Below are 26403 nucleotides of genomic sequence, written 5' to 3' on the forward strand. Positions count from 1 at the left end.
AAGTTCTTCAGCCATGGCATTGTCTGTGTATACAAGGCTGTTGATATTTGTGTATTGATTTTATATCCTGCTACTTCACCAAACTCTTCTATGGAAGGCTTCCATAGCCTTGGCAACTCATGACGACAGCCTAGGATGGTTACTGGCGCCATAAACTAGAGTGTCAATTTGTTGGGTCAACAACAGGAGCCACTGTGCACTTGCTCCTCATGTGGGATCTCTATCCTTAATGTGCTGTACATTTTGATTTAATGCTATAACTAGTACTCAAACAGTATGTTTCACTTTGTGTTGCTATGTGGGTGCAAACTGTTGAAATCTTTATACTAAATTGATCTTCTGTATTTAAAGAGAATTGAAAATGAATCTTGATGCAAATGGAAGGGGAGAGGGAGCGGGAGAGGGGAGGGTTGCGGGTGGGAGGGAAGTTATGGGGGGGGGGGAGCCATTGTAATCCATAAGCTGTACACTGGAAATTTATATTCATTAAATAAAAGTTAAAAAAAATTTATTTTAGTGTTATTAGATTCTCATGGATTTTTATATGTTTGATGTTTCAGTCATTTATGCTGACTTTTAAAAATTCAGAGTATCCCAGTTTTTTCCAGGATATTTTCATTCATGTTACTTTCTATATACTTTTGGTATACCCCACTTGTCTTTGATAACTTCCTTGTTTTTAGACATGGCAAGATGTTTATTGATACATTTCTGGCCCTAGACCTGAATCTTTTTTTTTTGAACTTTCATTTAATGAATATAAATTTCCAATGTACAGCTTATGGATTACAATGGCTTCCCCCTCGCATAACTTCCCTCCTACCCGCAACCCTCCCCTCTCCCGCTCCCTTTCCCCTTCCATTTGCATCAAGATTCATTTTCAATTCTCTTTATATACAGAAGATCAATTTAGTATAAAGATTTCAACAGTTTGCACCCACATAGAAACACAAAGTGAAACATACTGTTTGAGTACTAGTTAGAGCATTAAATCAAAATGTACAGCACATTAAGGAGAGATCCCACATGAGGAGCAAGTGCACAGTGGCTCCTGTTGTTGACCCAACAAATTGACACTCTAGTTTATGGTGCCAGTAACCATCCTAGGCTGTCGTCATGAGTTGCCAAGGCTATGGAAGCCTTCCAAGTTTGCCGACTCTGATCATATTTAGACAAGGTCATAAAAGACAGGGTGAGGATAGTAACCAATGATCCTAAGAGTGGCATTGACCAGGTTTGAACAATTAGACAGCATTAAGTGGGGAAGAGGACCATCAGTACACACAGGTTGGGAGTAGAGCCATTGGTGGTAGAGTAGAGGTTATGATTACAAAGGAATGAGGCCCAAGTGCGCTAGACAGGGTCTAGAACAAAGGACAGAGTCATTATTAGAGGAGCTAAGAAAGGTGCTGTCTAAGCTACAATGAAGTTTTCTGATTGAGAGGCAAATAGAACCTGACAGAAGGGGCTTGATACTAATCTGTTGGGCTTTAGGCCTTGTAAGTTAAGAGGCCCAGACCTATCTATCTCTTCACATGGGGTATATCCTAAGGGAGGTGTGAACCTCCTAGGGGAAGGCACTCTGTTGACTTTCATTACTTGGCTGGCCTGGGAGGAGAGCTGGCCAGGTAAAGGCAGGTGGCATCTCTAACAAGAAATTTACAGTTCTGCCTGCAATGTTGCTGACCCTACTTGGCCGTCCCCTCAGCTGCAGTGGTCACTTTGGAAGTTGGGCTGAGTGAAGGGCCTTTCAGCTTAGAGCCAATAAGATCTGTGGCTCTGACCTGGGCATCCTTCAACTCCAGGGCACTAGACCTGAATCTTATAGTTATTTAAAATATTTAAAGCATCTGACAAGCTCACCTTGTGGTGCCGTGTATTAAGGCAATACTTGTGCCACCAGCATCCCATGTTGGAGTTCTGATTTGAATCCTGGCTGTTCCACTTCCATCCAGCTTCCTGATACTGCACTTGGGAAGGCAAAGAACAATGGCTCAGGTACTTGGGTCATTGCCACTCATGTGGGAGGCTAGGATGGAGTTCCTAGCTCCTGGCTTAGGCCTGGCCCAGACCTTATTGTTGCAGCCATTTGGAGAGTGAAACAGTGGATATAAGATTTTTCTCTCAGTGTCTGTCCCTCTGTCTTAAAATAAATAAATAAATAAATCTTAAAAAAGCTTTCAACAGTTTTAAATTTTATATACTTTCTTTTCTTAAATGTATATTTCTATTCCATTTCTTACATATGACTTCACCTTTCATGCTTGAAAATTTTTCATAGACTGTATTATACTTTTTTGCAATAACAACAGATTAATCTATAAGAGTGTCCTGGGACAATAAGATTATAGTTGTTGAAAAGTTTTCTCAGACTTCAATTCTTGTTATAATTAGTAGTACATAATTTTTGAGGCATTATGAATATATTATTTTGTTAATATACAAGAAACATAAAAAGAAAATATATGAAATATATATAAATGATATGTTAATATAGAAATCTAGATTGTTGAGGAAGCACTTTTTAAAAATCTAAAAGGTATTTACTTATTTGAAAGTTATATATAAAGAGAAGGAGAGACAGATCTTCCATCCACTAGTTCACTTCTAAAATGGCCACAACCACTAGGGCTGTGCCAGGCTGAAACCAGGAGCCAGGAACTTCTTCCAGGTCTCCTACATGGGTGCACAGGGGTGCAGGGATTTGGGCCATCTTCCACTGTTTTTCCCTGGCCATCAGCAGGGATCTGGATGGGAAGTGGAGCAACTGGGACATACACTGGCACTTAACCCACTGTGCCAAAGTCCAGCCCCAGCATATCATTTTTTTATCTTTTATTTAATGAATATAAATTTCCAAAGTACAGCTTATGGATTACAATGGTTTCCCCCCCATAGCTTCCCTCCCACCCGCAACCCTCCCCCCTCCCACTGGCTCTCCTCTTCCATTCACATCAAGATTCACTTTCAATTCTCTTTATATACAGAAAATCAGTTTAGTATATATAAAGATTTCAACAGTTTGCCCTCTCATAGCAACACAAAGTGAAAAATATTGTTGGAGTACTAGTTATAGCATTAAATAACAGTGTACAGCACATTAATGACATAGATCCTGCATGATATTTTTAAAAAAAGATTGATTAATTTTCTATGTAATTTCCAATTAAACACCAAGGTTTTTTTTTTCATTTTCAATTATCTTTATATACAGAAGATTGATTCAGTATATACTAAGTAAAGATTTCATCAGTTTGCACCCACACAGAAACACAAAGTGTAAAAATACTGTTTCAGTACTAGTTATATCATTACTTCACATTGGACAACACATTAAGGACAGATCCCACATGGGATGTAAGTACACAGTGACTCCTGCTGCTGACTTAACAATTTAACACTCTTGTTTATGGCATCAGTAATCTCCCTAGGCTCTAGTCATGAGTTGCCAAGGCTATGGAAGCCTTTAGGGTTTGCAGACTTCGATCTTATTCCTACAGGGTCCTAGTCAAAGTGGAAGTTCTCTCCTCCCTTCAGAGAAAGGTACCTCCTTCTTTGATGGCCCCGTTCTTTCCACTGGGATCACACTCGCTGAGATCCTTCATTTAGGTCTTCTTCTTCTTCTTTTTTTTTTCCAGAGTGTCTTGACTTTCCATGCCTAAAATACTCTCATAGGCTCTTCAGTCAGATCCAAATGTCTTAAAGGCTGATTCTGAGGCCAGAGTGCTATTTAGGACATCTGCCATTCTATGAGTCTGCTGTGTATCCCCCTTTCCATGTTGGATCCTTCTCTCCCTTTTTGGTTTTATCAGTTAGTATTAGCAGACATTAGTCTTGTTTGTGTGATCCCTTTGACTCTTAGACCTATCAGAGCCATCAATTGTGAACTGAAATTGATCACCTGGACTAGTGAGATGGCATTGGTACATGCCACCTTGATGGGATTGTATCAGAATTCCCTGGCATGTTTCTAACTCCACCATTTGGGGCAAGTCCGATTGAGCATGTCCCCAATTGTACATCTCCTCCCTCACTTTTTCTCATTCTTACATTTAACAGGGATCACTTTTCAGTTAAGATTTAGACACCTAAGAATAATTGTGTGTTAATTACAGAGTTCAACCACTAGTACTAGAACAAAAAAAAATACTAAAATGGATAAAGTATTACATTGTACATCAACATTCAGCACAAGAGCTGATCAAGTCACTGTTTCTCATAGTGTCCATTTCATTTCCACAGGTTTCCCCTTTGGTGCTCAGTTAGTTGTCACCGATCAGGGAAAACAAATGATATTTGTCCCTTTGGGACTGGCTTAATTCACTCAGCATGATGTTTTCCAGATTGCTCCATCTTGTTGCAAATGACTGGGTTTCATTGTTTTTGACTGCTGTATATGATTTTTAACCATTGCTTTGACAAAATTAAAAAGCAAAGTTTGACAAAACTATGTATGTAGTAGTACTGATACACACAAGAATTTCTTTCTTTTTCAATTTTCACTCCCACATATAAGAGAGAACATATGGTATTTTTCTGTGTTTTGCTTATTCCACTCAATATGATCTTCTCCAGTGTATTCCATTTTGATGCAAATGATAGAATTTCAGATTTTTTTCCCCAAGGAAACCTTCTATTTAAGGAATATAAATTTCAAAAATACAACTTTAGGAATATAGTTATTCTTCCCACCGTATCCACCTTCCCATCCACACTCCCACCCTTTTTTTCCTCCCAGTTCCCTTCCCAGTCCCGTTCTCCATCAAGATTCATATTCAATTAACTTTGGACACAGAGGACCAGCTCCATACTAAGTAAAGATTTCAACAATTTGCACATACACACAAAACTGTTTGAGATCAAGTTTTGTAGTTAAGTCTCATATTACAACTCATTGAGGACAGAGGTCCTGAATGGGAAGTTAGTGCACAGTGACTCCTGTTGTTAATTTAACAGTTAACACTCTTATTTATGACATCAGTGACCACCCAAGGCTCTTGACATGTGCTGCCTACACTTGGAAGCCTTTTGAGTCCACAAACTCTGGGTATTTAGACAAGGCCATAAGCAGAATGGAAGTTCTCTACTCCTGTCAGAGAAAAGTACATCCTTCTTTGATGGCCACTTGTTTCCACTAGGGTCTGTCTCACAGAGATCCTTCATGTAGAATACTTTTTGCCACAGTGTCGTGGCTTTCCATGCCTGAAATGCTGTCATGGGCTTTTCAGCCATACCAGGATGCCAAATGGCTGATTCTGAGTTCAGAGTGCTACTTAAAAGTATTTCTCATTCTATGAGTCTGCTGTGTGAACTACTTCCCATGTTAGAATGTTCTCTCCATTTTAATTCTATCTATTATTATTACCAGACACTTGATTCTGTTTGATCACTTTAACACTTAATCCTATCTATATGTTCACTTTAATACTTAATATGATCATTTTTACACTTAAAATGGCATCTTTACCACCTAGCTTAATGGAATTTGAGGTCCCATGACAAGTTTTTTTTTTAATCCTCAAGCAAAATAAATTCATGCTTTATTTATTTTTTTATTTAATGAATATAAATTTCCAAAGTACAGCTTATGGATTACAAAGGCCCCCCCCCAACTTCCCCCCCACCCGCAACCCTCCCCTTTCCCACTCACTCTCCCCTTCCATTCCCATCAAGATTCATTTTCAGTTCCCATCACAAGTTTTTAAACTGTACCCTTAGAAGTAAGTCTGTAGGAATGTATGCAGAACTGTACAGCCTAACAGTTACAAACTTGCTCCATGTACCTCTCTTTTACCACTCTTATTTTTTAATGAAATCCATCCTCAATTGACTTTATACATATATGATTAATTCTATGTTAAGAGTTTAACAAATATGTTTAAGAAGGAAAACCAAAAACCAAAAAACAAAAAAAAACCCCAAATCTGTTCCTCAACATTCAAGACAAGGGCCGTTCAAGTCATTCCTTCTTGAAGTATCAATTTCACTTCTACAGATTTCATTTTAGGTGCTCTGTTTGTTCTCACACATCAGGGAGAACGTATGGTATTTGTCCTTTTGGGACTGGCTTATTTCTCTAAGTATGATGTTTGTTGCAAATGACCGGATTTCATTTTTTTTTTTTACCACTGTGTAGTGTTCCATAGTGTACATATCACATAATTTCTTTATCTGGTCTTCAGTTGATGTGCATTTAGGTTCATTCCATGTCTTAGCTATTATGAATTGAGCTGCAAAAAATATGGGGTGCAGATAACTCTTACTCACTGATTTCATTTCCCTTGAGTAAATTCCCAGGAGTGAGATGTCTGGGTCATATGGTAGATGTGTATTCAGAGTTTTGAGATATCTCTATACTGACTTCCATAGTGGCTTTACCAGTTTGCATTCCCACCAACAGTGGGTTAGGGTACTTTTTCCCCCATGTCCTCACCAGCATTTGTTGTTCGTTGATTTCTGTATAAAAGCCATTCTAACTGAGATGAGGTGTAACCACCTTGTGGTTTGATTTGCATTTCCCTGACAGCTAGTGATCCCAAACATTTTTTTCATGTGCCTGTTGGCTATTTGGATTTCCTTTTTTGAAAAATGTCTGTTTGAGGTCTTCTTTTTTGTTTTTTTTTCTTTTCCATGGTATCTTGGCTTTCCATGCCTACAAACGCTCATGGGCTCTTCAGCCAGATCCGAATGCTTTAAGGGCTGATTCTGAGGCCAGAGTGTGAAAGATCTCTGCGAGTGAGATCCCAGTGGAAAGAACGGGGCCATCAAAGAAGGAGGTACCTTTCTCTGAAGGGAGGAGAGAACTTCCACTTTGACTAGGACCCTGTCAGAATAAGATCAAAGTCTGCAAACTCTAAAGGTTTCCATAGCCTTGGCAACTCATGACTAGAGCCTAGGGAGATTACTGATGCCATAAACAAGAGTGTCAAATTGTTAAGTCAGCAGCAGGAGTCACTGTGTACTTACATCTCATGTGGGATCTGTCCTTAATGTGTTGTCTAATGTGAAGTGATGCTATAACTAGTACTAAAACAGTATTTTTACACTTTGTGTTTCTGTGTGGGTGCAAACTGATGAAATCTTTACTAATTATATACTGAATCGATCTTCTGTATATAAAGATAATTGAAAATGAAAAAAAAAAAAAAACCTTGGTGTTAAATTGGAAATGGCATAGAAAATTAATTAATTTTTAGAAAAATATTATGTAGGATCTCTGTCTTTAATGTGCTGTACACTGTTATTTAATGCTATAACTAGTACTCCAACAGTATTTTTTTCACTTTGTGTTGCTATGTGGGGGCAAACTGTTGAAATCTTTACTTAATATATACTAAACTGATCTTCTGTATATAAAGAGAATTGAAAATGAATCTTGATGTGAATGGAAGGGGAGAGGGAGCGGGAAAGGGGAGGGTTGTGGGTGGGAGGGAAGTTATGTGGGGGGGGGGGAAGCCATTGTAATCCATAAGCTGTACTTTGGAAATTTATATTCATTAAATAAAATTTTAATAAATGAAAAAAAAATGTCTGTTTAAGTCCTTTGCCCACTTCTTAACTGGGATTTTGTTGTTGTTGTTGTGGAGTTTCTTGATCTCTTTATATATCCTGGTTTTTAATCCCTAATCAGTTACATAGTTTGCAAATAATTTTTCCCATTCTGTTGATTGCCTCTTCACTTTCCTGACTGTTTCTTTTGCAATACAGAAGCTCCTCAATTTGATGTAATCCCATTTGTTGATTTTGGCTTTGATTGCTTGTGCCTCTGGGGTCTTTTCCAAGAACTCTTTGCCTGTGCCAATGTCTTGCAGGGTTTCCTCAGTGTTATCTATAATTTAATATTATCGGGTCATAGATTTAGGTCTTTAATCCAGTTTGATTGGATTTTCGTGTAAGGTGTAAGATAGGAGTCCTGCTTCATCCTCCTGCGTGTGGAAATCTAGTTTTCCCAGCTCCATTTGTTGAGGAAGCTGTCCTTGCTCCAGGGATTTATTCTAGCTCCTTGGTCAAATATAAGTTGGTTGTAGATGCTTCGATTGATTTCTGGTGATTTTATTTTGTTCTGTTGGCCTATCCATCTGTTTTTGTGCCAGTGCCAGGCTGGTTTGATTATAACTGTCTTGTAATACATCTTGAAATATGGTATTGTGGTGCCTCCAGCTTTTTTGTTGTTGTATAAGATTGCTTTAGCTATTCGAGGTCTCCTGGGTTTCCATATGATTTTCATCATCATTTTTTTCTAGAACTGAGAAGAATGTCTTTGGTATTTTGATTGGTATTGCATTGAATCTGTAAATTTGCTTTGGGGAGAATGGACATTTTGATGATATTGATTCTTCCAATCCATGAGTATACAAGATTTTTCCATTTTTTTTTTGGTATCGTCTTCTGTTTCTTTAATGTTTTATAATTTTCATCATAGAGGTCTTTTACATCCTTGGTTAAGTTTATTCCAAGGTATTTAATTTTTTTGTAGCTATTGTAATGGGATTGAGCTTAAAAGTTCTTTCTGAGCCATGCCATTGTCTGTGTGTACTAAGGCTGTTGATGTTTGCGTATTTATTTTATATCCTGTGACTTTACCAAACCCTTCTATGAGTTCCAGTATTCTCTTAATGCATGCCCTAAATATACAGTCATGTCATCTGCAAATAGGGATAGTTTGTCTTCATCCTTCCTAATTTCTTTTTTTTTTCTTTTTGACAGGCAGAGTGGACAGTGAGAGAGAGACAGAGAGAAAGGTCTTCCTTTTGCCGTTGATTCACCCTCCAATGGCCGCCGCGGTAGCGCGCTGCGGCCGGCGCACCGCACTGTTCCGATGGCAGGAGCCAGGTGCTTCTCCTGGTCTCCCATGGGGTGCAGAGCCCAAGCACTTGGGCCATCCTCCACTGCACTCCCCGGCCACAGCAGAGAGCTGGCCTGGAAGAGGGGCAACCGGGACAGGATCGGTGCCCCGACCGGGACTAGAACCCGGTGTGCCGGCGCCGCAAGGCGGAGGATTAGCCTGTTGAGCCACGGCGCCGGCCCTCCTTCCTAATTTCTATCTCTTTGATTTCTTTTTCTTGCCTAATGGCTCTGACTAAACTTCCAGGACTATATTGAATAGCAATGGTGAGAGTGGGCATCTTTATCTGGTACCAGATATCAGCATGAATGCTTTCAACTTTTCTCCATTCAATAGGATGCTGGCCATGGGTTTGTCATAAATTACCATGATTGTGTTGAGGAATGTTCCTTCTATATCCAGTTTGCTTAGTTTTCATCATGAAAGGATCTTGTATTTATCAAATTCTTCCCCTGCATCTATTGCGATAATCATATGGCTTTTGTTCTTCAGTTTGTTAATGTGATATATCACATAGATTGATTTGCAAATGTTGAACCATCCCTGCAAACCAGGGATAAATTCCACTTTGTCCAGGTGAATGATCTTTCTGATGTGTTGTTAGATTTGATTGGCTAGAATTTGTTGAGGATTTTTGCATCTATGTTCATCAGGGAAATTTGTCTGTAGTTCTCCTCTGTGGCATCTTTTTATGGGTTTGGGAATTAAGGTGATGCTGGCTTCATAGAAAGAATTTGGGAAGATTCCATACCTTTCAATTGTTTTGAATAACTTGAGAAGAATTGGGATTAGTTTGTTCTAAATATCTGGTAGAATTCAGCTTTGACACCATCTGGTCCTAGGCTTCTTTTTTATTGGAGAATTCTTTATTACCAACTCAGTTTCTGTCTGGATAATGGGTCTATTTAGGTTTCCTATTTTTCATGGCTCAATTTAGGTAGGTTGTATGTATGCCGGAATCCATTTCTTCTAGGTTTCCCAATTTCTTGGCATACAGCTCTTAGTGGTAATTTCTGATGATTCTTTTTATTTCTGAGGTGTCTGTTGTTACATTTCCTTTTTTATCTCTAATTTGATTGATTTGGGTCTTCTCTCTCCTTTTTTTGTTTAGTGGGGCCAGTGGTACATCAATTTTGTTTATTTTTTCAAAAAACCAGCTCTTTGTTTTGCTGATCTTTGGCAATCTTTTTTTTTTTGTTTGTTTCAGTTTTGTTGATTTCCTCTCTAATTTTAATTATTTCCTTTCTCCTACTAGTTTTGGGTTTGGTTTGATGTTGTTTTTCTAGATCCTTGAGATACATTGATAGCTCATTTAGTTAGTGCCTTTCCAATTTCTTTCTTTTAAAAAAAATTTATTTATTTATTTAAAAATCAGAGTTACACACAGAGAGAAAGAGAGGCAGAGAGAGAGAGAGAGGTCTTCCATCCACTGGTTCACTCCCCAGCTGGCCACAATGGCTGGAACTGCACCAATCTGAACCCAGGAGCCAGGATCCTCTTCCGGGTCTCCCTCGTGGATGCAGGGGCCCAAGGAGTTGGGCCATCTTCTACTGCTTTCCTAGGCCATAGCAGAGAGCTGGATTGGAAGTGGAGCAGCTGGGACTTGAACCAACGCTTCTATGTGATGCCGGCACTGCAGGCAGCAGCTTTACCCACTATGCCAAAGTGCTGGCCCTGCCTTTCCAATTTCTTGATGTGGACACCAATTGTTATAATCTTTCCTTATAACACTGCTTTAGCTGTATCTCATAAGTTTTGATATGTTGTATTGTCTTCAAATGTTTTCAAAAAATTTTTTTATTTCTTTTTTGAGTCCTTCTATGAGTCACTTTCATTCAGGAGCATGTTGTTCAGTCTCCATTTCTTAAGTGGATTTGTTGTTTTTTTCTTGTTAAGTTTTTTGAGTTGTTGATACACTCTGTATAGTAATCCTTTGTTGGATAGGTAGCTTGCAAATATTTTTTCCCATTGTGGTGGTTCTGTTTTCAGTCTGTTGATTTTTTCCTTTGCTGTGCAGTAGCTTCTGAGTTTGATACCATCCCATGTGTCTAGATTTACTTTCATAAATCTTATTCAGAAAGTTATCATTTACAGCAATATCTTGAAGTGTTTCCTGTATATGTTCTTCCAGCAACTTCATAGATCTGTTTTTTTTTTGTTTGTTTTTTTTTTTTTTTTTTTTTTACAGGCAGAGTGGACAGTGAGAGAGAGAGAAAGGTCTTCCTTTGCTGTTGGTTCACCCTCCAATGGCTGCGGCCGGTGCACCACGCTAATCCGAAGGCAGTAGCCAGGTGCTTCTCCTGGTCTCCCATGGGGTGCAGGACCCAAGGACTTGGACCATCCTCCACTGCACTCCCGGGCCACAGCAGAGAGCTGGCCTGGAAGAGGCGTAACCGGGACAGAATCTGGCGCCCCGACTGGGACTAGAACCCAGTGTGCCAGCACCACAAGGTGGAGGATTAGGCTATTGAGCTGCGGCGCTGGCCTGGTCTTTTTTTTTTTTAAGATATTATTTTATTTCTTTTAGAGGTAGAGTGAGAGACAGAAAGAAAGATCTTCCATCTACTGATTCATTCTCCAGGTGACCCCAACAGCCAGAGCTGAGCCATCCAAGGCCAGGAGACAGGAGCTTCTTCTGCTATGGCCTGGGAAAGCATTAGAAGCTGGCCCAAGTCCTTGGAAGAAGCTCCTGGCTCCTGGCTTTGGATCGGTGCTGCTCTGGCCATTGCAGAGTGGACCATCGCATGGAAGACCTCTCTCTCTCTCTCTCTCTCTCTCTCTCTCTGTCTCTCCTTCTGTGTGTGTGTGTAACTCTGACTTTCAAATAAGTAAATAAATCTTTAAAATAATCTTTTTGAGCTATGATATTAATGGATAGATACTTCATGTGTTATAGGATTTCTAGGATGAAACGGAAAGTAATCAGTGTGCTTGTATGTACAAGGACATTTCAAACAGTTAATAGAAAATGTTATCAAGTTTATTTTTTTACAAAAATTTGATTCATACATAGATTTTTCATAATACATATTTCACCTAAACTTTATAAAATTGTCCATAGTTGCTTTCTTAGTGTCTTAGTCTCCTTGTGTGACTGTAACAAACTACATTAGACTGGATAATTTATAAACAACAGAAGTTTATTTCTTATACTTTTGGAGGCTAAGAAGTCCATGATTACACTCCAGTCATCAAGAAAGAGGAAGAAAAGCTAACTTTCATACTTCATGTCCTCTTTCATTAGTGACAATTCTCAGAATTCATGTATGCTACTACTACTTACATGCTACTGACTATACCCTAGTTATATGATCATATTGCTACATTTCAATGGAAAGAGGGCATTAACTGGACATGTAACCATTTCTCCCACAACCCAATGTTTGACCACCAAATACTTTTTTATACCTTCTTCCTATGTACAGAAGACAACTACCTAGTCCTGAGCAAAAATTCCAGATTGTAGTCATGTTTGGAATCTGTCAAATGCACTTCATTTGAATGTGGCTCAAAATCCAGGATTTGGGTTGATGCACAATCATTTTGAAGTCCAAGTGACCTGGTAACCTATAAATTAAAAATCAATACATCTGGCCGACACCGTGGCTCACTTGACTAATCCTCTGCCTGTAGCACTTGCACCCCAGGTTCTAGTCCCGGTTGGGTTGCTGGATTCTGTCCCGGTTGCTCCTCTTCCAGTCCAGTTCTCTGCTGTGGCCCAAGAGTGCAGTGGAGGATGGCCCAGGTCCTTGGGCCCTGCACCTACATGGGAGACCAGGAGGAAGCACCTGGCTCCTGGCTTTGGATCGGCGCAGCGCGCCGGCCGCAACACACCAGCTGTAGCGGCCACTTGCGGGGTGAACCAACAGAAAAGGGAAGACCTTTCTCTCTATCTGTCTCTCTCACTGTCTAACTCTGCCTGTCCAAAAAAAAAAAAAAAAAAAAAAAAAGTCAATACATCTGCCCTGTTAGACCCAAAATACAATGGATGTGTATTTGGAAAGCATGTGGTAATGGAATAATTCCTTGATTAGTCTATCTCAATACCCCTAATTCTCACCTCAGGATAGGCATGCTACATGACCAAACCCGAGTTATTCAGTTGAAAATTTGGTATTCTAAATGAAACACAGTTTTTGTAGCCTAACTCCTGCTAATGCAAATACAGTTTTGAGATTTTAGGCCAGTTTTGTGGTTTGTTTAGGAATCCAACAGTGATGCGCCCTCCCCAGAAAGCAGTAAGGCCTCAATCTGTAGTAATCCCTTGTTCACCAAGATCACATCTAGACATCATCTTTAAGCCTAGAGACTAGTCTTTTATTTCTTGATTCTATTCCTGATTGTCTGTCAACGTAAAGATGACTCTCTTGAAGTGCTCTAACACAATAAGCTTTGGTGGAAAAGCAGCAGCCTTATTATGGTCTTTGACAGAAGCACTAGTTTTATTGGATGACAAAGATTTCTTAAAGGAAAGTTCTTTTAAAAATAGCTTGGGGTCACAGTCATACACCTAAAGCTACCACATAGTGTGGTACTTTAACAGTTTCAGTTGGGGATACAGAAATAGTTAAATTCTTCAACTTTACAAGGGCCAAATCCCCAAATGACTGGATCCTGAGTTAAATTTAGATTCTTTTTTTTTAACTTTTATTTAATGAATATAAATTTCCAGTGTACAGCTTATGGATTACAATGGCTTCCCCCTCCCATAACTTCCCTCCCACCCGCAACCCTTCCCTCTCCCGCTCCCTCTCCCCTTCCATTTGCATCAAGATTCATTTTCAATTCTCTTTATATACAGAAGATCAATTTAGTATAAAGATTTCAACTGTTTGCACCCACATAGAAACACAAAGTGAAACATACTGTTTGAGTACTAGTTATAGCATTAAATCACAATGTACAGCACATTAAGGACAGAGATCCCACATGAAGAGCAAGTGCACAGCGGCTCCTGTTGTTGACCCAACAAATTGACACTCTAGTTTATGGCGCCAGTAACCATCCTAGGCTGTCGTCATGAGTTGCCAAGGCTATGGAAGCCTTCCAAGTTTGCCGACTCTGATCATATTTAGACAAGGTCATAAAAGACAGGGTGAGGATAGTAACCAATGATCCTAAGAGTGGCATTTACCAGGTTTGAACAATTAGACAGCATTAAGTGGGGAAGAGGACCATCAGTACACACAGGTTGGGAGTAGAGCCATTGGTGGTAGAGTAGAGGTTATGATTACAAAGGAATGAGGCCCAAGTGCACTAGACAGGGCCTAGAACAAAGGACAGAGTCATTATTAGAGGAGCTAAGAAAGGTGCTGTCTAAGCTACAATGAAGTTTTCTGATTGAGAGGCAAATAGAACCTGACAGAAGGGGCTTGATACTAATCTGTTGGGCTTTAGGCCTTGTAAGTTAAGAGGCCCAGACCTATCTATCTCTTCACATGGGGTATATCCTAAGGGAGGTGTGAACCTCCTAGGGGAAGGCACTCTGTTGACTTTCATTACTTGGCTGGCCTGGGAGGAGAGCTGGCCAGGTAAAGGCAGGTGGCATCTCTAACAAGAAATTTACAGTTCTGCCTGCAATGTTGCTGACCCTACTTGACCATACCCTCAGCTGCAGTGGTCACTTTGGAAGTTGGGCTGAGTGAAGGGCCTTTCAGCTTAGAGCCAATAAGATCTGTGGCTCTGACCTGGGCATCCTTCGACTCCAGGGCAGGTCCATTTCCAGTGATCCAACTCTTGGCAGAGCTGCCAGGGCTCTTCACAAGTTGACTTCTGCTGAAGCCCAGGCTTACCACATGGAAAGCCACTGCAGTGGACTGGCCTGTTGGGTCTCCTTGAGGGCAGATCACTGTACAGAACAGCCATTAATAGGCCTGCCACCCATTGCTTCTGATGCCTAGCTTTCTTTTCCTCCTGGTTTGTGTTAAAGCAGACCAGAGGATGCAAGTCAAGGGAGTGCTGAAGTCCCATCTCTAATCTTCGGTGGCCTGAACTACAAGTTAATTAAGCCCCAGAGGCCTAAAGAGTTAAATACTTGTAAAATCCTACAGGTGCTTTGAAAAATACTGTGAAGTAAGCAAGTGCCTCTTGTTGGTTGATGAGTTTATAATTTTAAACATGGCGACTTAAAGTCTTTTGTCATCCACAGTTATATATGATCTGCTGCTCATAAAACTAAAGCGTTGTTGGTTCTGTGTTTAGCTGTCCTCCTATAGGTTCCTATGGACTTTTTCCAGCCACTTCTATTGTATTCAGTACTTTGGGATGGCTCTGTAAATAGATGAAGCCAATAATGTATTAACAGTACCAACTGAGACAAAGTATGGTTAAATGAGGTTACTAAAAACAAAAAGCAATTCAAATCAATTGGCAATCTACAAAAAGAGTTGAAGATTTTAAAAGCTATTATTAAAATTGCTATATTGGTCTACTATGCTATGTTATATGTGTGTACATATTGTATGTCCACATGGGGAAATTTTATTAAGAGTTTTATTTTAAATGGCTTATAGATAAGATTGTCCATAAATTTAAGCTGCTAAAATCAATCACAGTTACATTTTAATTTGTGGGACCTGAATCTGTGTATCATATGTTTTATAGTTGTTGGTAGAAAGAAACTAAAAACATTTTAGATGGTTGTGCTTAAGTTTACTGGCTAAACAAACTACACCATGTTAGATATTTAAGAGGTGTTTTCAAATACATGATTCTTAAAATTTATAGAAGGCATTGGACCTTCTGGTAAATGTTTTCTTAAGTTGTTATCTAATGGTTGAAACGGTTTGCTAAGTATTCATGTGATATTGCTATTGTCAGCAAGCGATCTAGGACTTGCTCCCTCATTTCTCTATTCTAAGCCCAACTTGTTCTTTCATTTCTCTATTCTCTTCAAGGTAGGAAACTAATTCTATTATGAAGGAATCTGTAGGATGCACAATTTAATCTTTAGACCTTATAAAAGAGATGGCTAACATTTTTCTGCAATAGCATAGCCAAAATAAGAACTTAAATAATAATCTCATAGCTAGATTCACTTCGCCATCAGCGAAGTATACAGTAAGTAGAAAAAACCTCCCTTTCAGACCAAAGGGAAAGAAAGTTTTAAAGTGAGAATATAATTTTCCTCATGGGCATTGTCTACCTTAGAAAAACTACTACAGAACATGCCTGTGACTATAGACTTGTAGTAAATTTAGATTCTAATCCATCCTAGTGTTCTACCCATTTCTCAACTGTAATACCACATATTTTGGTTTTAAAAGCAACAATTTGATAGAGATTCAGGATTGGGTTCAATGGCAAGTAACACAGATCTAAATGAATACTGCTTTGAACAAACTGTAAATTTATTTTTTGTAAAAAATTGAGGAGGTAGGTAGTCCAAGATTGGTGTAATGCTCCATGTTGTCAGAGATAAACTTGTATCCTTCCGGGAGCTTGGCTTTTTATCCTAATAAAAATGACTATTCCATAGCCAGATGTGGTTTCTTTATTTTAGGCAACGGAAAGGAGGGGGCAAGTACAAATATATACATCATTTCCACTAATATGCCATTGGTCAGAATATGTTCATATGGCCTTATACAGCTACAAGAAATCTACTAGAACATACCTCAGGCTGTTTTGATCAAACATGCCTCAGTTAAAAATCAAGAATCCTAGTGTTGCAGATTGACAGACAGAATGGATTGGCAGAGAGTTGGCAGTCTATTAATATAGAGACATTTGAGGGCATTGCAACGTCATTATTTGATGTATTTGGTAAGTAATATGACATAATATGTAATTTGCATAAGGGCACAATGTTTTTTTCTGCTTTGTTTACTGAAGAAGTCTAAGTGCCTAGAATGATCTCAGGTGCATTGTAGTAAATAATTGAAATGAGTAAATGTTTTTTCTCAAGAAGCAATGAAAAGGGCAAAAGCAGCATTTTTGGTGCCTTGGAGGTAGTTAACTACTACTTAGTTCTGGTTTGTCATCTGACCTTGGGATTCTTCCTCAATTTCTTAGTGATCTACATCAAAAATGAGACTTTGTAGTTATTTTTCATCAGTATTATGAAGGGGTGATTACACTGTGGAAAAGTCCAGATAGATAACATTTTTTGACATTGTTTTCTATTTTCATATTGTTTTGGTCTTCATAAAATTCAGATTGTTTATGTGTATTACTCAAAATTTTGAGTTTACAAATAAGAGAATCCCAGTTCATTCTAGCTCAAGCCAAAAAGAAAACTGTTGGCTCACATACCTAGGAAACTGTAGACATGTGGCTGCTTTTAATACCTGGTTTTAGGGATTCAAATGTAGTCACCAGGAATCTCTCTGAATTTCTATCACTTTTCTTCTCACATCTGCTTTCATCTCCTTTGGCTTCATTCTCAGTGGTGTAAGTCTACATTGTTCCTAACACTAGCAATCAAAGAGAATTGAACACTAGTTTCTGTTCATCAGAATTCTGATTTACAAATCTGTCTGGGTAATGGGACACTTTGATTGGCTAACATTGGAGGCCCTCTTTTCCCTGGAGGGCAAGGCCATACAATTGAGAGTCTCACAGGAGTCAGGTGGAAGTTAAGTCCCAAAAAGGTAGGAATGAAGGGCAGACAATGAACAAAATACATTTGTACTATGCTTTTTTGAGTAACACTCCTAACGTAAGTGTGCTTTTGTAAGTAGTTTTCTACCAGATAGCAATAATCAAAATATAAGATGTTGCATTTTCTCTTTCTTAAATACAATTATACCAAGTACAGACTTAGATTCATATTTTTTCTTTCATTGGTTTCTCATCACTGTTAATTTCTGATGGAATTTCACATTTATTAATTGCTGTGTGTTCTAGAACATAATAACAAATCATGATCAATGCCTAACCTTAATTTGAAACTCAAGAAGATTTCACAATTTAAATAGCATTCTTCATTATTTTTAGCTGAAAATGGCAAAAGTAGAAGCAGAAGAGCACAGGGAAGCACTGTCTCAGGCTTCTTCATCCTGTTTGACTGAAGCAATGAATGTATCACAGCAAAGCAACCTTGAAGGCAACTTGGATGCGGATACTGTGAACCCAGTTTGTGAATATATTTCAAATGATTTACCAAGGTAAGAATGTTATTTTTGCAGCTTAAACTGAATTATTTGAAAAATATTTGTTTTATTGTTTTTGTATTTTATTTGAAAGGCAAAAAGAGAGAAAGAAATACAGAGGTCCACTGGTTCACTCCCCAAAAGCCCACAACAGCCAGGGCTGGGCCAGACCAAAGCCAGGAGCCTAGAATTCAATCTGAGACTTCCATATGGTGGCAGAGGCCCAGACAATTGAGCCATTATCTGCTGCATCGCAGGATGTGTTTTAGAAGGAAGGTGGATCAGAAGTGGAGGAGCTGGACCTGAACCACACTCCAGTCAGGATGTGGGCATTCTTAGGGGCAACTTAACTGCTGTTAAAGCCAATGCTTTAAATGTTGGCTTAAATGTTAAAGCCAAATGCCTGTGCTTGAATTTGGAAGTGGATAAAGTAATTATAGAAAATTGTAATTGTAAATGTTTAATCAATATTTAGTGGAGGTGACATAACAACAACTTGGAAATATGATGAACTATGACGGTTGTTGTCTGTGATAAAATCCTTCAACTTTTTTTCTGCTTCATGGAAAGAAAAAAGATAGATGGTTCAATAAATGTAAATTATCCATGGGGTCTAACTTAAACATGATAACAATAATGATATTGTCAGTAACAATTATGGCAGATAATATTTGCTATGTGCCAGTCACATATTTAGTACTTAACCTTCATTATATCAATTTTGCTCTCAAAACAGCTCCAGGAGGAACGTAAGGCAGATAGTATTCTGAACATCACCATCTTACCCATGAGGAAACATAGTCCTTGAGGGGGTTAATTAACTTGATTAAGCTTACACAGCAAGTAAGTACTAGAAGTATTCTGAGAATCCAAATGGATTTAACTCCACAGCACATTTCTGAGTATAAACCAGAGAGGACAGGAGTGTTTTTCCTGTGTTTTATTCTGTTGTAAAGTGAAAGAACCAAAACTTGACTGTCAGGTATTAATAAAATATTGGCAGGCTAACTGTGATGTGATAGTCTTTATGTCAAATAGAAAATTGAGACACTATAGAGGTTTTTCATAGATTAGAGATAATGTTAATGTATTTACAGAAATGCTAGGCTGTATTTATTTCCTGGAACAAGTAGAGTGCTTACTTTTTTGGTGTCACTAGGTTGAAATGAAAGTGATACCTGAACTTTTAGCTAATCACTACGTTGCCTTATTCCACTTAACTGTAAATTCCTAGCAGTGTATGGGATATGGGATCTTTTACACTGTGTGTGTGTGTGTATGTGTGTATGTAACTGAATACAGTATATGCTAGGATGCAGGCATTTAAGTCACTATTGTTGTTCTTCCTACTAAGACAATGAAAAATAATTTCTGAATAGGATTTTAAAATATTCTTTTATATAAATACCAATTCTAGTATAATTTGTATTGGCACATATTTTTATTTCCTTTAGAATTTTCCTGTTTTGTTCTTCAAAATGATGTGACATTCACTTTCTTCTCAACTATTTTCTATGTATTTTAAATTTTTTTTAGAGGTGTATTTATTTACTTGAGGGAGGGAGAATGCGAGGGAGAGAGACAGAGAGAGCAAGAGAGAGAGCTTTCATCTACTGGTTTGTTCCCCAAATAGCTGCAACAGCCAGGTCTGGGCCAACCTGAAGCCAGAGCCGGAAACTCCATCCTGTTCTCATACATGAGTAGCAGGGACCCAAATACTTTGAGCATCTTCACTGCCTTCCCAGGTACATTACCAGGAAGCTGTAACAGAAGCAGAGCAACAGGAACTCTAACCAGCATTGCAAACAGTGACTCACTCTGCTGAGCCACAACACTGACACCTGTGTACTTTTAGCTCTTTAATTTTCTGTTTGGGAAGTTTTATGTATGTATTTAATTTATTTGAAAGAGACAGAAGACTCCACTGGCTCACTCCTCAAATTCCCACAACAGCTAGGAAATTAAATTGGCAAACAAAAAAGCTGTCTGCACCTTAATGTTTATTGAAGCTCAATTCACAATAGCTAAGAATCAACCTAAATTCCCATCAACAGTAGACTGGATAAAGAAATTATGGGACATGTACTCTATAGAATACTATACAGCAGTCAAAAACAATGAAATCCGGTCATTTGCAACAAAATGGAGGAATCTGGAACACATCATGCTTAGTGAAATAAGCCAGTCCCAATGGGACAAATATTATATGTTCTCTCTGATTTATGACAACTAACCAAGCACCAGAAAGGAAACCTGTTGAAGTGAAATGGACACTATGAGAAACAGTGACTTGATCAGCCCTTGCCCTGACTGTTGATGAACAACTTAATACTTTATCACTTTTAGTATTTTTTTGTTATACTTAATACTATTGGTTGAACTCTGTAATTAACACACAATAGGGCTGATCTAGGTAAAGGCAGGAGCCAGGAACTCAATCTGGGTCTCTTATTGGTTGGCAGGGACCCAGGTACTTGAGCCATCACCTGCTGTCTTTCAGGGTACCCATTAGCAGGAAGCCAGAATCAGGAGCAGAACAAAGACTAGAACCCAAGTATTCCACAATGGAATACAGGTGTCCCCAGCAGCCTTTTAACCTTTTTGTTGATGTCCACCCCAGCTGTATTATTTTCTGGTAGAGCTAAATGTACGTTCGTTTATTCAGTCTCTCTCTCTTTCTCTGTCTCTCTCTTTTTCTGTTTTCTTTCTTTGATTCTAAGTCTCTTTAAATTTGGCTTTATCTATTTTATTACACATCAGTCTTTTTTCTCATGATGTTTATCTACCACCTAGTTATTATACTTCTTGTTTCAACATGCTTCTTCTGTTTCTCTATTTGAATCCTAACTTCTTTTCTGTCACTGTTGCCTTTTGTTATGAGGTACCTAGGAAATAAAGTCACCATGTTCTTAATATTCAAACAATCAAATACCTTGGAACAAACTTAACCAAGAATGTAAAAGACCTCTGTGATGAGAATTATAAAACATTTAAGAAAGAAATAGAAGATGATACCAAAAAAAATGGAAAAATCTTCCATGCTCATGGATTGGAAGAATCAATATCATCAAAATGTCCATTCTCCCAAAAACAATTTATAGATTCAATGCAATACCAATCAAAATACCAAGGACATTCTTCTCAGATCTGGAAAAAATGATGCTTAAGTTCATATGGAGACACAGGAGACCTGTGCTAAAGCAATCTTGTACAACAAAAACAAAGCCAGAGGCATCACAATACCAGATTTCAGGGCATACTACAGGGAAGTTGTAATCAAAATAGCATGGAACTGGTACAGAAACAGATGGATAGACCAATGGGACAGAATAGAAACAACAGAAATCAATCCAAACATCTATAGCCAACTTATATTTGATCAAGGATCTAAAACCAGTCCCTGGAGTAAGGACAGTCTATTCAATAAATGGTGCTGGGAAAACTGGATTTCCACGTACAGAATTGTGAAGCAAGACCCCTACCTTTCACCTTACACAAAAATGCACTCAACATGGATTAAAGATCTAAATCTATGACCCGATACCATCAAATTATTAGAGAACATTGGAGAAACCCTGCAAGATAATGGCACCGGCAAAGACTTCCTGGAAAAGACCCTGGAGGTGCAGGCAGTCAAAGCCAAAATTAACTATTGGGATTGCATCAAATTGAGAAGTTTCTGTACTTCAAAAGAAACAGTCAGGAGAGTGAATAGGCAACCGACAGAATGGGAAAAAATATTTGCAAACTATGCTACAGATAAAGGATTAATAACCAGAATCTACAAAGAGATCAAGAAATTCCACAACAACAAAACAAACAACCCACTTAAGAGATGGGCCAAAGACCTCAACAGACATCTTTCCAAAGAGGAAATCCAAATGGCCAACAGACCCATGAAAAAATGTTCAGGATCACTAACCATCAGGGAAATGCAAATCAAAACCATAGTGAAGTTTCCCCTCACCCCGGTTAGAATGGCTCACATACAGAAATCTACCAACAACAGATGCTGGCGAAGATGAGGGGAAAAAGGGACATTAACCCACTGTTGGTAGGAATGCAAACTGGTAAAGCTACTATGGAATTCAGTCTGGAGATTCCTCAGAAACCTGCCATACAACCCAGCCATCCCACTCCTTGGAATTTTCCCAAAGATTTATTTATTTATTTGAAAGTCAGAGTTACACAGGGAGAGAAGGAGAGAGAGAGAGAGAGAGAGAGAGAGAGGTCTTCCATCTGATAGTTCACTCCCCAATTGAATGCAATGGCTGGAGCTGTGCCGATCCATAGCCAGGAGCCAGGATCTTCTTCTGGGTCTCCCACGCAGGTGCAGGGGCCTAAGGACTTGGGCCATCTTCTTCTGCTTTCCCAGGCTACAGCAAAGAGCTGGATCAGAAGTGGAGCAGCCAGGTCTCAAACTGGCGCCCATGTGGGATGCTGGGGCACTTCAGGCCAGGGTGTTAACCTACTGCACCACAGCACCAGCCCCCCATTGAATTCTTAATTCCAGTATTTCATTTTGAGTTGTCTTTAAAATCTCAATTTAATGGGAAAATTTTTCATTCATGTCATGTATGGTTTTCATTAGTTCATTGATTTGCTTCTGATTGCTTTTTATTTTTTTTTTAAAGATTTATTTGAAAGTCAGAGTTACAGAGAGAGAGGAGTGGCAGAGAGAGAGAGAGAGAAAGAGAGAGAGAGTCTTCCATCTGATGGTTCACTCCTCAATTGGCTGCAGCAGCGAAGCTGTGCTGATCGGAAGCCAGGAGCCAGGAACTTCTTCCAGGTCTCCCTTGCAGGTGCAGGGTCCCAAGGACTTGGGCCATCTACTGCTTTCCCAGGCCACAGCAGAGAGCTGGATTGGAAGAGGTGTAGCCGGGACTAGAACCGGCGCCCATATGGGATGCTGGTGCTTCAGGCTGGGGCGTTAACCCACTGCACCACAGCGCCGGCTCCTTCTGATTGCTTTTGAGTAATCCTATGATTAATCTTTTGAATTCCATTTCCATCATTTTACCAATCACTTTTTCTTCACATTTTTTTTTATTTTGACAGATAGAGTTAGACAGTGAGAGAGACAGAGAGAAATGTCTTCCTTCTGTTGGTTCACTCCCCAAATGGCTGCCATGCTGGCACTGCGCCAATCTGAAGCCAGGAGCCAGGTGCTTCCTCCTGGTCTCCCGTGCAGGTGCAGGGCCCAAGCACTTGGGCCATCCTCCACTGCCTTCCCGGGCTACAGCAGAGAGCTGTACTGGAAGAGGAGCAACTGACTAGAACCCGGCACCCAGTGGGATGCTGGCGCTGCAGGCGGAGGATTAACCAAGTGAGCCATGGCGCCAGCCCCTTTTCTTCACATTTTAATATTGAAATGTTGTTATGTTCTTTTGGGGGAGGTAGTGATGTCTTCCTTATTCTTGTTTTTGAATGTCACCATTTATTTTTTGTCATTTTTCGAGTTACTTGTTGGTTTTTTCCTCTGGTGGCTTTTATCTTTGAACCGTGCCCCTGTAGCTTAGTGGAATGTCTTCACTTTCAGTGAATACCAAGAGGTATATGCTGGGTGTGGCCAGGGAGCTCTGGTCAGTACTCCAGGGTGGGCCGAGTGTCCAGGGTAATACTGATATTGGGTGTGGTAGACCTTTTGGTGTAATCACCCCCTCACCTCCTAACCTCCTAGCTGCGCAATGCATGGGTGTTAACTCCTAATGGGTTAACGCTCATCTGCACTGCCATATGAACAGCACTAATGATCTGTGCAGTCCTCACTCTAAGCATGGTTCCTGCTGCAGTGACCTGCTCCAGGCAGCCCAGTGCTCCAGGCTTATGGAGCTGTATGCTGAGATTGCCCAGAGAACCAGCCATACCCTGCACCCTCTCGTGTAGCCCCACAGTCTCAGCACTCAAGGCTTCCGCAGTTGCTGGGTGCAAAGGTTGTACTCTGCCCTGCCAGCCTATCTAGTCAACAGAAAGACAGATGTTCCACAAGCTAGCTCTGTGTGGGCGGCTTGAGCTCCAGGGCCTGTGGTTTTTTGGGGGATGCTAGGGGAACCTCACAGCCCTATGTGGGTGCCCAGCCACCTGTCAATCCTCCCAGCAGGCTTAAAGTAAGTAGGGACTGTGGATTTTTCCCTCCACTAGAATCTCTGGATCACATGCTTATACAAGAGCCACTGGCTGAATGCTGCCTTCTCTCCACCACTTCTGCCCATATGGCCGAGAAGATGGCGTCCTGTCTCAGCCAGTTGCTGTGCACCTGCACAAAGGCTTCCGCAGATGCCACCCAAGCCCAAGATGGCGCCCACCCTTTTCAGCAGGGTAACCAACACCGTTGTATGGAGCATGGGGTGAGGTAAACATGCTTCTTTCACTTCCTCTGGTCTGCAGGTAACCACTAGTAACTGCTAGCTCCTAGGACTCCAGACTGGACTCTCTGGCTATATCACCACAGGCTGCTGTAGTCTGGTCTCACCTCCATCTCCAGGCTGACCCCCACTCTGGCTCTCTGCTGCTGCTGTCGTGTCTGTGTTTGTGCTGCACGTCTGCACCTTCCACACAGGTCCATGGTGTCCCTCCTCTTTTGTAGAATTTGCACTGTGATTTTCTCTCTAATTCTCCCTGATAGTGCACTTCCTACACTTTTAAAAAATATTATTATTTATCCCTAGCCCAGCATAGTACATTGTTCCCTATTCTGTCATCTTGGAATCTCCAGTATATATTTTTTAAAAAATATGTAGCGTGTATAGGTAAGTCAATACTAACCTTATGACAGGGAGACTCTCACTTGAAACTGGTGCTTAGAGAATTTTAAAAGAAGCATGTGACAATCCCCCATTTTTTAAAAGATTTATTTATGTATTTGAGAGGCAGAGTTACAGAGAGAGAGAGAGAAGGAAAGACAGATGAGAGGTCTTCCATCTGTTGGTTCACTTTCCAAATGCCTGCAATGGCCAGAGCTGGACTGATCTGAAGCCAGGAGCCAGAAGCTTCCTCTGTGTCTCCCTTGTGGATCTAGGTGCCCAAGCACTTGGGCCATCTTCTGTTGCTTTTCCAGGTGCATTAGCAGCAAGCTGAATCAGAAGTAGAGCAGCTGGCACTCATAGTTTAATCTACTATGCCACAGGGCCGCCTCCAAGCATGTAACCTTAAAGACATTCCAGAGAGGTGAGCAGGCCCCCTCCTCATTCTTTACTATAGGATTCAAACAGACTAGGCTGGAAAATAGCACTTCAGAGTATTTCAGGAAAGTCCACAGAAGTGTTTAAAGTTTTTTATGCAAAAGAATGTCTGCCTTTTTGCATCAATTTCAGTGCTCATTAGAATTTGCTAGTAACACACAGACAGTAGCAGTCAGTCCATACACTGATCATTTGTCAAAGGAATGGGAGGAGGACTATTATATATCAACTTAGAGCAGCTGCTGGCTTTTTCATATGTGCTGTTCACCTGTGTGAGTGAAGTGGCGTTTTGTGAGAGAAAATTGTTTGTGACCAGGACCTCTTTTGGGTGTTTCTTCCTAAGAAGAATATACAACAGATAAGGGTGTAGGGGAGGCAATGCAGGGAAGCTGCTCTTTTTTTTTTTTTCTTTTTTTTTTTTTAAATTTAATCCATGTCCAGTTCTGAACGATTCTGGTACATCAAACCACACTTTGACAGGAAGTATGTACACAGCCAACACAAACAATACAGTAGTGAACAAATGAAAGCTGCACAGCTAATTATTTTATACTTACAAAGTTCATGACTAGTTATAAGAAACAATTCACCTAGGGGTGGTTTCTAAGGCAGCCTCTTGAGTTCCCAAGGAAACAGAATTTCTTTCTCAGAAGAGGTGTCAGCAGGAGGACCAGAATTCCCTATCTCCAAGTGCTGTGGTTTCTCCTGTTCATAACCCAGGTTTGAACTGTCTTTCATTTGGATCTCTTGCTCTTCCAACTCCAGAGGTTTCTCTGGGGCTGGAGCTGCGACTTCCTCATCTTCATTCTCATGCAGAAAGCTACAGATCATGTTGGGTCTATAGGAGAAATCATTTTCCTTGATTTGCAGCCATTCCACTCCACCTATGTTTTCTTCTCCTTCCTTCTTTTCGGTCAGCAGAGTTCTTGTCATGCTGAGCTTCTTCATGGTGTGGCATTTGTATTTCAGCACTGTTCTGTTACTGCCATCTGCGTCCACGTTTTCGACATTTTCTTCAAATATAACACAGGTCCCAAGAGTGTCTTCATACTCCCCAGCAAAGACATAGCGGTCCACTTGCAGAATGGGCCTCTCCGTATCAATTCCCAAAATCTTGCATTTATTTTCACACTTGGAGAGAAAGTCTGAATCCATAATTCCCGACAATTCCACCAGCACCAACTGCTAGGCCTCTTCTTCCTCGCCCGTGTCCTCCTGCTGCCGCTGACCGGCCGCCACCATGGTCGCGCTCCTCCTCGCGCCCGCGTCAGTCGGAAGCTGCTCT

At 40.0% G+C, this 26403-nt stretch overlaps 2 protein-coding genes across 2 annotated transcripts in view; one reads left to right on the top strand and one right to left on the bottom strand.

The window, feature by feature from the left end:
* Positions 1-26403, top strand: part of DCDC1 (doublecortin domain containing 1) — a 513960-nt gene that overhangs the window by 21580 nt on the left and 465977 nt on the right. The window contains exon 2 of the mRNA XM_062198052.1: positions 17783-17952. Coding sequence (XP_062054036.1) covers positions 17789-17952 — 164 coding nt within the window. The 5' untranslated portion in view covers positions 17783-17788. The remainder of the gene's footprint in view (positions 1-17782; positions 17953-26403) is intronic.
* Positions 25707-26343, bottom strand: LOC133764378 (general transcription factor 3C polypeptide 6-like). The gene has a single exon (XM_062198051.1). It carries the CDS (start codon positions 26271-26273, stop codon positions 25722-25724), a length of 552 nt encoding a protein of 183 aa, XP_062054035.1. The 5' UTR covers positions 26274-26343; the 3' UTR covers positions 25707-25721.

The sequence above is a fragment of the Lepus europaeus genome, chromosome 7 (genome assembly GCF_033115175.1).
Source record: "Lepus europaeus isolate LE1 chromosome 7, mLepTim1.pri, whole genome shotgun sequence".
Taxonomy (NCBI): Eukaryota; Metazoa; Chordata; class Mammalia; order Lagomorpha; family Leporidae; genus Lepus; species Lepus europaeus.